The sequence below is a fragment of the Pipistrellus hanaki genome (genome assembly GCF_964339955.1).
Source record: "Pipistrellus hanaki genome assembly, chromosome: 9".
Lineage (NCBI taxonomy): Eukaryota > Metazoa > Chordata > Mammalia > Chiroptera > Vespertilionidae > Pipistrellus > Pipistrellus hanaki.
Genome location: NC_140511.1, coordinates 76,837,786 through 76,851,014, shown reverse-complemented (window position 1 = coordinate 76,851,014; position 13,229 = coordinate 76,837,786). Strand labels below are relative to the sequence as shown.

The 13,229-nt window shown below is 65.9% G+C and overlaps 1 protein-coding gene across 5 annotated transcripts in view; it reads right to left on the bottom strand.

The window, feature by feature from the left end:
- MYRF (myelin regulatory factor) overlaps window positions 1-13,229 on the bottom strand; it is a 31,311-nt gene that overhangs the window by 3,707 nt on the left and 14,375 nt on the right. The window contains exons 5-25 of one of the 5 annotated variants that reach the window (XM_084895797.1): window positions 12,231-12,510; window positions 10,809-11,059; window positions 10,594-10,717; window positions 8,832-9,031; window positions 7,186-7,258; window positions 6,904-7,014; window positions 6,455-6,545; window positions 5,886-6,086; window positions 5,597-5,708; window positions 5,036-5,145; window positions 4,466-4,626; window positions 4,317-4,389; window positions 3,995-4,083; window positions 3,296-3,364; window positions 2,804-2,884; window positions 2,551-2,639; window positions 2,241-2,432; window positions 1,800-2,030; window positions 897-984; window positions 576-650; window positions 183-285 (exon numbers count right to left, since the gene is read on the bottom strand). In XM_084895797.1, coding sequence (XP_084751923.1) covers window positions 183-285; window positions 576-650; window positions 897-984; window positions 1,800-2,030; window positions 2,241-2,432; window positions 2,551-2,639; window positions 2,804-2,884; window positions 3,296-3,364; window positions 3,995-4,083; window positions 4,317-4,389; window positions 4,466-4,626; window positions 5,036-5,145; window positions 5,597-5,708; window positions 5,886-6,086; window positions 6,455-6,545; window positions 6,904-7,014; window positions 7,186-7,258; window positions 8,832-9,031; window positions 10,594-10,717; window positions 10,809-11,059; window positions 12,231-12,510 — 2,804 coding nt within the window. The remainder of the gene's footprint in view (window positions 1-182; window positions 286-575; window positions 651-896; window positions 985-1,799; window positions 2,031-2,240; window positions 2,433-2,550; window positions 2,640-2,803; window positions 2,885-3,295; window positions 3,365-3,994; window positions 4,084-4,316; window positions 4,390-4,465; window positions 4,627-5,035; window positions 5,146-5,596; window positions 5,709-5,885; window positions 6,087-6,454; window positions 6,546-6,903; window positions 7,015-7,185; window positions 7,259-8,831; window positions 9,032-10,593; window positions 10,718-10,808; window positions 11,060-12,230; window positions 12,511-13,229) is intronic. The other 4 variants (XM_084895798.1, XM_084895801.1, XM_084895799.1 and 1 more) reach the window with 4 other exon arrangements.

Below are 13,229 nucleotides of genomic sequence, written 5' to 3'. Positions count from 1 at the left end.
TCCCAGCGCTCTGCCAGGGCAGGAATGGGACAGAGTAAGCGACAGAGAGGCTCAGCCATGCGTGGTACACATCCCCTCCCCTAGTGTCCCTTGTGGAGATGCCTGCACTCTGGCCCCGGCTTCCTCTCCTCACACATTTGGGGGCCCTGTTGTGCTCTGGGGCCCCCCCAGCGGCCCCCTACCTGGGTGTCCTGGTGGGTGGGGAGGCTCTGTGGAAATCCCCCCTCCTCGCACGGCTCCTGCGACCTCAGGCTGCACAGCGCCACGGACACGGGGGACGAGGAGCTGGAGGAGCCAGGTAGCAGGGAAGTGGGTTCCGAGCGCCTCCGCCCAGCCTCCTCCCCGCCTGCCCTCCACTCCACCTCCCTGCCCCGCCGGCCCAGCCACCGAATCCTCTCAGCGGGAAAACGATGCTAACAGTCAAGGTCCCAGAAGGCTCTCCACCCTCCCACCCGCCGTCCTGCACGGTCCTCAGGGCCCCTGCGGGCAGCAGCCCATTCTACGGATGAGGAACCGAGGCCCAGGGAAAGTTAGCAGCCAGGGACCGGGTCTCCCCTCCCCCACGCCACACTCACTTCATCTGCAGGGTCAGGCTGAGGTGCAGGGGGGTGCTGCCGCTGACAGGGATGTGGTAGGTGAAGTTCCCAGGCCTGAAAGGGCAAAGCTGGCTCCTCAGCCCCAGGCCACACCCCCAGCCTCACCCCATGGACTCCTTGGGGGGCGGGGAGGGGGTGTGTGTCTGTCCTGTTCCCCACCCCCGTCTCCCTGGAGCCCCTCAGGGTTCTAGCCAGGGTCTGCGTCGCCTGGTGGGGGAAGGTCCTCCCCGAACGGGGCAAAGGCTGGCCATGCGGACGGACTGGGCTCGGAGCCTGTCCCTGAGGGAGGGGCCCGCCCACCTGCAGGCACCCCCCGGAGCACAGTACTGGGCGGTGATGGGCATCGAGTTCTCCAGCAGCTGGATGGAGGTGAGGGCGGGCGCCGCGTCTGCAAGGAGAGGCGGGGGTGAGCATCTACCCCTTGGGGTTTCTCGGTCACTTTGAACTTCAATCTCAGCAAGCCACAGCTTCTCAACTTTTTTCCCTTTAGCCCCCGTCAAACGGAAGTGGGTGAGGAGGCCCAGTATCTACAGCAGAGCCAGCTCTTGGCCTCCCCTTCAACCTCCAAGGCAGCCCGGGCACCGTGGCGGAACCCCGTTTAAAAGCCTCAGCAAGAAAGTGTTCCCCAGCCGAAACCGGTTTGCTCAGTGGATAGAGCGTCAGCCTGCGGACTGAAAGGTCCCGGGTTCAATTCTGGTCAAGGGCAGGTACCTTGGTTGCAGACGCATGCCCAATAAGGGGTGTGCAGGAAGCAGCTGATGGATGTATCTCTCTCATCAGTGTTTCTAACTCTCTATCTCTCTCCCTTCCTCTCGGTATAAAAATCAATAAAATATATTAAAAAAGAAAAGTAAGGGTTCCCCAGCTTTGTCTGCCTAAGGGCTTGGGGTTTGGAAAAACAGAAGAGCCAGGCCCTGGAGCCAGGCAGGTTGGTATAATTCCAGCTCTGCCACTGATGGCTCACCCGGCCCCTGAGGAGACATTCCCTGGTCTAGCCTCTGTCTCTTCATCTGGAAATGGGGACAGTCCTTTCTTGGGGGGGGGTGGGGGGGCGGAGAGGGGGTGCTGTGAAGATTCCATCCGCAGGACCCCTGGCTACTTGTAATGCTCAGCAGGGCCTGCTGACTGAGTGGAGCACCTAGACACACGATGCCTGGGCTGAACAGGGCTGGGCTGAGGGGTGCAGGGGGACAGGGCAAGTACCTGCTTGGCCCCAGGGCTGAGTGGGCGGGGGGAGCCCTCGGCGGGCCCGGCCATGGATTCGGAGGCTGGGGCTGTTCTTGGTTTTGCCCTGCCCCCCCAGGAAGGGGACTGAAGGACTGGCCACAGGCTCCAAGCTCTTTGAGTGCTTGGAGTGGCCGATGCCATTGGCTGCCAGGCCCCAGGACTTGGCTCTGATGTTGGTGCCGGGCAGCGGGGCCATCTGGCTGGGGTCTGTGGACAGAACCGGGGCAGGCTGAGAAGAGGGGCTGCTGCCTCCTGCCCAGCTGTCTCTACAGCCCCACTGGACTTGGGGTGACCCCATCGGTCTCCTGGTCCCCCCAAGGCGGCCCGCCAATATTTTCCAGAGCCTCCTTCTGGACTCAGGAGACCCTCCCACCAGTGGGCCTTCAGCTAAAAACCAAACAAACCCAACAGCCATACCTGAGTGGTTGGTGGAGGGACTGGGACTGGGGCTGCGGCCATGGCTGGGGTCAAAGCTGGGGCCAAGGCTAGGGTGAGTGGCAGGGCCGGGCGTGGGCGAGGAGCAGCAGACGACGGGGCAGGGGGGGCTGGAGCACAGGTCTAAGGTGCGGATGGCCGGTCCTGGGGCTGAGTGGGTCAGGCCTGTGGTAACTGCGGAAGCCAGAGGATGTAAGAGCCAAAGGGGGCAGCAAAGCCCCCCAACCCCTCCCCCTACAGAACACAGCCTCCTCCCCCATTCCACCCCTCCAGACCTGCCCCAGGCACGCACCCAGCAGCAGAGAGGGCCGTGTGCCTGGCAGCCCGGTGGGCACAGGCGACTGTCGGAGCTGAGTGGTGCCAAAGCTCTGGCTGGCCCTGCTGGGGAAGGGGGGGCCGAGCTCAGAGGGGCTGGAGCCGGTGGGGAAGCTGGGAGCCCCGAGAAGCAGGAAGGGCAGGAGGGGGTGGGCGGGGCGGTGGAAAGGAGCAGGGAGAGGGCAGCCGGAGCCAGAGGCGGCAGGGAGGGGCTGGACCCGGACACGTACCATGGGCACATGGCCTCGCTCCCCCCCGGGTGCTGGGGCCGGAGCAGGGCCAGAAGACAGGAAGTGGACACGGCAAAAGAGCTAAGGGCAGCAGAGAGGAAAAGGAGCAGACGAGGTGGAGAGAGAAGACACAGTCAGAGATGGCCCAGAGGCTGAGGGTGACAGTGGGCAGACAGAGCCCAAGGTCCCGCCCTGGCCCTCCTTCCCTCCACCCCAGTCCAGCCTGGGCCCCGCCGATGCCCTGGCCTCAGAGGCCCGGCGACCCGGAGGAGCACTGGGTAGGCCTGAAGAAACACAGATTTCCGCAGGGACTGGAAGACAGACACCCCCTCCAGGGAGGCCCTCCCTCCCCCGCACCAGCCCCCCACGGGCTGAGAGCCTAAGCTGGAACCCCAGAGGGAACAGCCTCCGTGGCTCCCCTGACCCCGGACTGCCCACCGCAGCCCCGCCTGAGCTGGCGGCTCAGCAGATACCAGGCCTCCAGGGACATACCCATCCGTCTCTACCAGGTCCTCCTCGGTGCGCAGGCTCAGCACGTACAGCGTGGACATGGACACCACGCTGGGGACCACAGGGAAGGGCCGGTTAGAGCTGAGCTGGGGTCCTCTCTCTGGGGCAGGGCCTGGGCTCCCGGGGGATGCCTGTAACTGGTCTCCCAAACCCCAGGGGGACAGGACAGGATGAGGCAGCCCACCCCCTTCCCCAGGACGTCAGGGACTCTCCCAGGCCACGCCTTCCTCTTCCCCAGGCCACACCTTCCTTCCCCAGGCCACGCCTTCCCTTTCCCCAGACCACGCCTTCCTCTCCCAGAACACGCCTTCCCCTTCCCCAGGCCACGCCTTCCTCTTTCCCCAGGCCACGTCTTCCTCTTCCCCAGGCCACGCCTTCCCCTCCCCAGGCCACGCCTTCCCCTTCCCAAGACCACGCCTTCATCTTCCCAAGGCCACGCCTTCCTCTCCCAGGCCACGCCTTCCCCTTCCCCAGACCACGCCTTCCTCTTCCCCAGGCCACGACTTCCTCTCCCAGGCCACGCCTTCCCCTTCCCCAGGCCACGCCTTCCTCTTTTCCAAGGCCACGCCTTCCTCTTCCCCAGGCCACGCCTTCCTCTTCCCCCAGCCTGGGCCTGTGGGCAGCCCAACTGCCCCAGCCAGCTGCCCTGCCCTGCCCTGAGCCTGCCTGCGGGACAGTCACCTGAAGGCCATGACCACCACCAGGGCGATGATGGTCCCCTGCAGGAAGCGCTGGCTGACGCAGGCCTGCTCCGGGACCACAGATGGCGCCTGAGGAAAAGGGAAGAAGAGGCCTAGGCTTAGGGAGCCCGTGGTCTTACCCACTGGGGTGCTGCTGGAGGTAGGGGTGCAAGGTGGGCTCACTCCCATGGGGGCAGAGGGAGAGGACCGGAAAGCAGGGCTGGGCGGGCTTGAGGGTCAGTGAGCCTGGAGAGGGGCAAACAGGAAAGGAAGCCGTGGGAGGGGAGGCCCCGGTCAACCTACCCCCCACCCGCCCACCTTACCTTGCTGGCCACCTTGGGGGGCCTCTTCTTGTGGGGGACGCTGCCTGCCCGGCTGAACTGGCTCCCTGTGTGGCTGCAGCCAGAGGGCCAGGGTCAGAGGCGGCTCCGGGGAGCCGGTCTGCCCTCCCTCCCCCGCCCCGCGCCCCCACCTGAAGGCGCCGGAGCTGCCGGTGGACTTGAAGCTGTCCAGGCGCCGCAGTTTGGCCAGCTTGTGGCTCCAGCGCTCCAGCTCGTCGATGCGCGTCTCCAGGTTGTCGGTCAGCTTGCACAGCTCCTTCACGGCCCCCACGTTCTCCATGAAGATGCGCTCCTGGCCAGGGAACGGGACAGTGTCCAGGACATCCTGTGCCGCCTCGGGCAGCCCCCCGGCCGGGCGCCTGGGCATAGGCCTGAACTGCCCTCCCCGCCCGTCAGCATGCCCGTCTCCCAGGGCCCATGGGCGCCCCTTGCCCCAGGAGCAGGGAGCCTCCCATGGAGCACTTCACTGTGCAGCCGAGGCCAAAACATGCTGGTGCTCCTCGCCAGGGAAGGTGCCATACACCTCGCAATGCACCGCGCCCGAGCCTGGCAAGAGCCCCGAGAAGACTTAGCGGCGCTCTGGCCCGACCCCACGGCCCCAAGCCACCCTCCGAGGGCTGCTCTGCACCCAGCCCAGCCTCCTTGGAGGGGTGGCCCGCCCCTCTGCCCCGGGGCAGCCCAGACCCCCCCAGGCTGCAGACCTTGTTCACCACCAAGAAGTTCTCGATGGTCTTCCCGTTGGCGAAGACCACGGCGCCCGCGTCCTTCACGGCCTCGGGCAGCACCTCCTTCACCTCCTGGGCGATGACACCTGGGGAGGGCGCGCCAGGGGGACGTGGGGGGCGGGCCTCACATGAGGGGCCGGGGTGAGGTTTGGGGCGCTAGAGATCTGGGCTCCTAGGAGCCTGGAAGCAGGGGCGCCACCGGCTAGTGTTCGCAGGTGGTGGTTCCTGGGGCCAAGGTGTGGGCGCCCCTGGCTGGGGGCAGGGCAGGTCCCTAGGAGTAAGAATCCCAGGGGAGGGGGCAGGGAGACGGGGGATGAAGGCAGGGTTCATCCAGGGCAGAAGGGCGAGGATCCCCGGGATAGATTCCCCGACTTCCAGGGTCCAGGCGGGAGGCCCCCGGGGCTGAGGGAGGGTTCCCTGAGGGGTTCCCTGGAGGAGGTTTCTAGAAGACCCGGGCAGCATCACCGGAGGACAGGGCAGGGTCCCGGGGTTCCGGGCTCCCCGGCTCCAGCCTCAGTGCGCGCAGGCGGGCCTTACCCGTCTCCGGCGCCGAGGCCTCGATGCCCGCGCTGGCCGCGAACTCGGGCTTGTATCTGTAGTGCACCAGGCGCATGCGCGAGATCCTCTTCAGCTGCTCCGTGGTGTCCACCTGCGGGGAGCCAGGCTCAGCCCGAGCCCTCCCTCCTGGCCATCGGGAGCGCCCCGGAGACCGAGAGGCTGCAGGGTGGAGGGGAGGCCCTGCTTCCGGGGCCCGGGGGGCCTGAGATCCAGGCTCAGTCCTCCCCCTTGCCCCTGGGCGCTCCGCTGTCCCCACCCCCAGCCCCACCTCCTGCACGTGCTCCTTGGCGCGGAGGTCCGACGGGTGCATGAGTGAGCCCATGACCTTGACGTTGCCGTGCACGACCAGCGCCTCATCGGGACGGTCTGTGTTGATGCCCACACGGCCGTGGTGGAAGACTGTGTCGGGAACCTGTGCCCGCTGCCACAGCACGTCACTGTCGCTCTCAAACTGGCCTGGGTTGGAGGCCTAGGCACATGGGGGTTGGATCGATCAGTCCGGGGGTGGGGAGGGCACCTGCAGGCCCCCCCACCACCACCACCCCTCCAGCTCCGGCTACGGCTCCTCACCTCACTCTGCCTAACCCAAACTGCCCCTGCCATTGTGGCAATTTCTGGTTACTTGTGGGACTTCAGGGAGCCCCCAGGCCTGTCCACTTCCACACTTTAGGAGACTCTGAGGCCCAGAGAGGGTGGAGCCTTGCCCGAGGCCACACACAGCCAGTGCCCAGAGGACCACCACTGCAGCCCCTGACTCCCCAGGGATTTCTCCGCTTTCCTCCCAGTTCTGGGGGGGGGCGGCCCTCAAGCCCCTGGTGTGGGGGAGGTGGCCCTCACCCGCACGATGATGCGCTCCGAGATCTGGGCGGCCAGCGTGTAGTTCTGATTCTGTGCGTGGGCCTGGAGGGCCACCACCAGCATGAAGTACCTGCAGCACATCGCGGCCTTAGCGGCCCCACGGCCCTGCCCCGCCTCTGCCCCCCCGCACCTCCCCCCCAGGTCAGATGCAGTGCACAGCACTGCCCTCTCACCCCCACCCCCTCCCGCCTCCAGGGTCCCGGCACCCCAGGAGGTGGCATGAACATCCCATCCTAGAGGAGGAACCTGCGTCTCCACTAGGGGGCGGCATTTCCCCAGGGCCCACGGCGAGGCCGCGCAGAGGGTTCCCGCCCTGGAGCCAGGCTCCTGCGCTCCCTTCCTTAGTCAACCAGGGGCTGAGCCACACGGCGGCACTTCCTGGTCTCCTCCCCAGCAGTGGGGGCTCTGGGCGGGCTCCGGCCGCTCACCTCTGGTCGGGGTTGGGCTTGCCCTTCTTGCGCATGTTGTTGGCGGTGGTCTCGCTGAAGTGCAGGCGGCCCACGGTCACCTTCGTGACCTGCTCAGGGGGCAGGCTGACCCTGCGGAGAGGGCGGGCGCTCAGGGGCAGGCAGGGCCTGGGAGAGCCAGGCCACAGGGGGGCACCCAGGTATAGGGGTGGACGTTGTGGGTGCCTGCCTAGCCCCCCTCAGCTCCCGAGCCAGCTGCGGGGTCAGCCCTCCCAGAGGCCATCCCCAAGGTCAGACACTCACGTGACAGGGTTGAAGGGCCGCTTGCTGCGATCCGACTGAGACTGCTCGATGTTGATGGACTGGTTCAGGGCCTCTAGCTGGGGAGGAGCAGGGCCAGTGGGCCCTCAGGGCCAGGGTCCCCCTGCCCTGCCCTCCAGGCCTGGCCTCCTTCACCTCTCAGCCCAGTCCGGCCCAGCTGGAGCTCAGCCTGCCTTCCCCATAAACTCAGGTCCCTCTCCTACACAGCCGCACCCCATGCCCCCCTCTGCCCCGCCTCTGTGTGCATGCTGGGCAGACACACTCCGCTGACACCTCATAGCCTCCAGTCCACACCCACACCCCCCAGCCTGAGCACACCCCAAACCGGCCTCCACAAACACCCACTCACACCCACCCCATCACTCCAGCCTGAGCACACCCCAAACCGGCCTCCACAAACACCCACTCACACCCACCCCATCACTCCAGCCCTCTCCCGTGTCCCCTCAACACCCCCATATGACACCCCATATGACACTGAAGGAAACACACCCTGCCCCCCTCCCTGCATGCTCTCAGGGAGCTCCTGGGCTCAGGGTGTGCTGGGGAGGGGTCCTCAGGCGGCTGGGGCCTCTAGGTCAGGATGGCCTCAGGGCAAGTCTCCTAGGACGGCAGCGGAGTGCACGGTGAAGGCCAGGGAGCAGGCAGCCAGGAGGGGGGTGGGTGGGCGCTGGGAGGGTGGCCCAGACCCGAAGGCCTTTGTGGGCTAAGGTCAGAAGTTGGGGCTTTGCCAGGAGGGCATGCATGTGTGTGTGTGTGCATGTGCGTGTGTGTGAGAGTGTATGTGTGTCTGTGTGCATGAGTGTGAGTGTGAGTGTGTGTGTGTGTATGTGTGAGTGTGTGTGTGAGTGTGTGTGTATATGTGTGTGTGTCTGTGAGTGTGTGCATGAGTGTGAGTGTGTGTGAGAGTGTGTGTGAGTGTGTGTATATATGTGTGAGTGTGTGTGTATGTGTGTGTGTCTGTGAGTGTGTGCATGAGTGTGAGTGTGTGTGTGAGTGTGTGAGTGTGTGTGTATATATGTGTGAGTGTGTGTGTATGTGTGTGAGTGTGTGTGTGAGTGAGTGTGTGAGTGTGTGTGTGAGTGTGTATGTGTGAGTGTGTGTGTGTATATGTGTGTGTGTGTATGAGTGTGTGTGTGAGTGTGTGTATATATGTGTGAGTGTGTGTGAGTGTGTGTGTATATGTGTGTGAGTCTGTGAGTGTGTGTATGTGTGTGAGTGTGTGTGTGTGAGTGTGTGTGTATATATGTGTGAGTGAGTGTGTGTGTGTGTGTGTGTGTGTGAGTGTGTAGGAATGGGGAGTGTCATGCCTGCCTGGGCCTCGGGTGGAGCCTGAGTTGGGAGCTGCTGTGGACAAGGAGGGGGATGTCCAGGGAAGGGGACAGCAGAGTCTGGTGCATGATGAGGTGTGAGCAAGTGGCAAGGGTTTGTGGCCTGAGCCCATTCCTGAGAAGGGAGCGGGGGCGGGGAGTCCATTTCAGGCGCCGTCAGGAGAGGGGAGGGGGCCGGGACAGACCGGGGTCAGGGTGGAGGCGGACACAGGAGCCCCCGGTCCGGGGGCAGCCCCGGGGCAGGACGGAGGCGGGCGGTGGGCGTGGCGTGGGTCCCTCCCTGGCCCGGCCCCACACCTGCCTTCACGCCGTGCAGCTTCAGGTAGAAGCAGTCCAGGGGCTTGAGGCCCTCGGGCGTCTTCACGAACTTGGGCTCGCCCAGCATGCCGATGTACACCGTCACCTGGAAGTGGTTCTTCTTCTGGCACACGAACGCGTCGTCGCCCACCGAGAAGTTGAAGCCCTTGTCGGCGTCCACGCGGTAGGTGAGCATGGGCCTGGGCGGGCGGAGCAGGCGCTGACGGGGCCCCAGCCGGGCCCGGAGCGTCCGTCCGCCCACACGCTGATCTCCTACCCTGAACCCCAGACCACGGGGCTGTCCCCCCTTCTCCGAAATGTAAACAGAGACCCGGGAGGGTTTGGGCTCAGGGCTGCCACCCCCTCAGTCACTATTCTTTCCTCCATGGGCCTGGGACCCCCCCCCCCCCACCTGGGGAGGAGGGACACAGGGCCAGAAACTGAGCCCAGCAGATGGGAGGGAACTCCTGGGGCGCTCGATGGCCCCTCACCACACTCGACTCCTCCCCAGAACACTCCCGAAGCCCCCGCCCTCGTGGGAGATGAGGTGAGAGGGGATGGTCTGCAGAGCCTCACTGCGGCTGACAGCTGGTAGCCATGGAAACGGTGGAACCAGGCGCCAGGAGCTGGCCCAGCCCCTGCCCACCAGCTCCCTCCGGCCCCCAAACAGCCTCATTCTGACTCCTGTATGCCCCGGTGGGGACGGGGGCACTCTGGGCAGCTGGACCCAGCCTCAGTTTACCCATCTATTGCTGAGAAAGTGTTCCAAGTCCGTACCCTTTGGGGGACCTCCAGGTGGCAGGAAAGAGAAATTACAGCATGGCCTGCCCTCATCCCAATCCCCAGGCATAAGCAGTGCCCCCATGGCCAGTGCCTGCCTGGAGGAAGCTGGGCAGGGAGATAGGGAAAGTACTCTGGGCCTGTAATGTCTGCAGGAAGGCCCAGGCTCCCCGCTTCTCCCTCCCGGGGCCCCGCCCACCTGACCGTGCCAGGGAAACACCCAGGAAGTGCCTGGGCCACCCTGGAGCCAGCTTCCTGGCCTTGGGGCCTGGGGGGGAGGGGGCAGGGCTGGCCCAGAAGTAGGAGTGGGGTCCGCACCAGGCCATAGGGGCTGGACCCCAAACACCTCCCTCTACCTGGCAGGGTCTCAAGGGCCCCTCAGCCACGGGAACAACTGGCCAACCCCTAGGCCTGAGGGCTTCTGGGTGGGAGTCCCCCTGAGCCCAGCTGTGACAGGGTCCAAGCTCAGCCACCCTGCACAGGCCTGGCCGTGTCCAAGCGAGTTGGGGGCCACACTTCCAGCCCTCACCGGCCCTCATGGGAGCGAGGGGAGTCCCCGTGCTCCTGGCCAGGCCGGAAGTGAGCCAGGTGGGTGCAGAGGAAGGGCTAGGAATCCAGGCAGCCTCTGACCACCCCCTCACCCCCCATCCCTCCTTCAGGGAGGGTCTTAGGGGAGGAAGGGCCTAGCTAACAGCTTCCTGCTACCTTCCAGGAATGCGGCAGGCGGCAGGGGGGGGGGGGGGAGGAGGAGCCCTGGCTCGCCCCTCCCTGGCAGACACCACCTTCCCAAGGAGGCCTCGGCTGGCCCAGGAGTCAGGAAGCCTGAGCACGAGTCCTAGCTCTGCCCAGAGCCTGTCCGCTCTCCTGCAGACGGGTCACCTGGCACCCAGGGTGCTCCAGGCCCTGCGCTAGGACACGGTGCCAGGCTGGAGGCCCCAGAGGGCCGTGTGGCCAGGAGGGGGGAGGCGCCCAGCTCACTCACAGCTCCTTGTAGTTGGCATCGTAGAGTGTCGCCCACTTGTTCTGCTGGTGTGGTTGCCACTTGATGGACTGGTAGTTGGGGTCCAGGTAGGAGCCACTGAGGCTGTCATTGTCCTGCAGGAGACCTGGAGCGGGGACGGCTCTGTGGGCCCTGCGCCCCCCCCTCCCCACCTTGAAGGGCCGCCCCCCGCAGGGCCCCGCAGGCCAGCCACGTACCTGGCGAGGGGGCGCCTGGCGGGTGCCAAGGCGGTGTCTGCACCCGGGCGATGCTGAGGGGCAAGGAGCCAGGGCCTGGGGAGAGAGGGCCCTGGGGGGGCCAGGGCGGGGAGGGGGCTCGAGGCGGGTGTGCGGGCAGGGCTGTCCCGGTGCCAGGCTCCTGCTTAATCATCCCGTTCAGCATCTGGGCGTTGAGGGTGTTGGGGGGCGATTCGGAGTGCTTCCTCTTCTTGGAGGGGTGCGTGGGGAGCCTGGAGGGACAGAGGTGTGCGCCATGGGGGGCTGGTTCCCCCTGAGCCCTCCCCTGTGGCCGTGCCCAGTCTCCCTCTCCACCCTGCTTCTGCCGGGTATGCCCAGGCCGGAGGACACCTCCTGCAGGAAGCCCCCCCGGCTTGGCCTCCACAGAGCTCCCCCTCACTCTGTGCTGTCATTCCCTGGTTCCGTCACCCCGTCCGACCCCGAGCTGTGGAACCCAGGCGGCAAGAGCCACACCGGACTTGCCCGCGTGTCCCTATCGCACGGCAAGGGGCCTGGCCCAGAGGGCTCAGAACCGGGGCAGTGAGGAGGCAGGCCTCGCCCAGGGGGTGTGCGGCCTTTCACCCCACTTTAGCCAGCTCCTTCCACTGTCACCCAGTGTCACCCCAAGGGGAGCCTCGGCAGAGCACCCACGGGCCACAGAGGCAGGGAGGAGCGTTTCTTGGAATGCGGCAGAAATGTGGGGGGCTGCACAGCACCCCTTCCCCTGCTTGACAAAAAGTTTTGGCAGTGGAATCTTTCCTTGAACTAAACCTCCCAGGATATCACCTTGTAGCCCGGCCAGTGTGGCTCAGTGGTTGAGCGTCGACCTATGAACCAGGAGGTCAGGGTTCGATTCCCAGTCAGGGCACAGGCCCAGGTTGCAGGCTTGGTCCCCAGTGGGGGGCATGCAGGAGGAAGCTGGTCAATGAGCCTCTCTGATCATTTACGTTTCTCTCTCCCTCTCCCTCTCCCTATTTGACAGCAATAAAGATATATATATATATTTTTAAATCTCAGTGTGTAAAACAAAAAGACAATTCTGCGGGTTGGAGGCAGGCCAGGGAGCTCAGGTCCATGTTCAGCACCTCCTCTGAGCTGAGGACCCCAGGCGGCTGGGGAGTCACTGGAAGCCACTCTGACCTTCCCAGTTCCGTGACCGGCAGCCAGGCTCCCAGGTGGCCAACGGGCGTGGTGTGCCTGCCCCACCAGGCAGTCCTGAGCCCTTGGCCGGAATACCTGCCCCCCTGCTGGGCACAGGCGGACACACACGCTGACCCCATGTCCTGGGGCCGGAGCCTCCTACTCTTCCTGGGTTTGCCCGGTCCCCACCTCCACCTGTCCTGCCTGCTCCCCCCTGACCCCCCACCTCATCCTACCACCCGGGGAGGGGGAGCCCCGTCTTACTCAGCTCCGTGTTGCTGCAGCAGCTGGTGCAGCATCTGAGACTGCTGGGTGTGGTGCAGGTCGGCGGGCACCAGCCCCTGCCCCATGGCAGCGTAGGGGGGCATCGGGGGCTCCACCTTCATGTACAGGTCCCGCTGTAGGACGGGGTAGTGAGGTGGGGGAGGCGGGGGCGGTGGGGGGCCTGGCAGGTGGGCTGGGGGTGGGGGCAGGTGCTCCAGGCGGGAGGGCCCTCCCATGTGGCACAGGGTCTCGGGGGTGATGGTGCGCAGGAGGTGAGGGTCTGCAGAGAGAAGGGGCAGGCATCAGGCACCTCTCCGGGCACCAGCGCTCCCTGGCCTGGGTCTCCCCATTCCCGCCCCTCCTGGGGCAAGCCTGGGGCTGCCCTCTCACCCAGCCCAGGTGGGAGGAGGGCTGGGCAGCCTCAAGGCTGGCCACTAGAGGCCTGGGCAGGGAGGCCGGCCTCGGCCTGGGGGTGCGGCCTTTCACCCCACTTTAGCCAGCTCCTTCCACTGGGCCCGGCTGGGAACCTGCTCCCTGGGCCAGTCCCCCCTCCCCAGCTCCTCCCTGGGCCCCAGGAAGGAGTCTCCTGAGACCCCCAGGGCGGTCCTGTGGCAGCATCCTACCGGCAGCCCCCCTACCAGGCTCCGGGCCAGCGCCCCCCCAACCCCCGCCTGAGAGGGGAGGCCTGCTCCTTTGTTCCAGGAGGCATTCCACAGATGTCTTTGGTAAGATAAACAGAACTCTTGACCCCTCTCCAGGCCCTGGGGAGGCTGCTGCCCGTGATCCTTCTGCCTCTGGCCACCTGGGGGCCACGGCACCCCAGGACGCAGGGCGCGGAGGGCCTGGAGCCGGGAGCCTCCCCCGCCGTCCACTTACCGCCGAAGGGCGCATCCATGATGGCGCCGGCGGGCAGGCGGTGGCATCGCCGGAGGGACGCTCGCTGGGGCCGGGCCAGGCTCCCCACCCGCCCGGGGGAACAATGGCAGCGCCGCCCGGAGT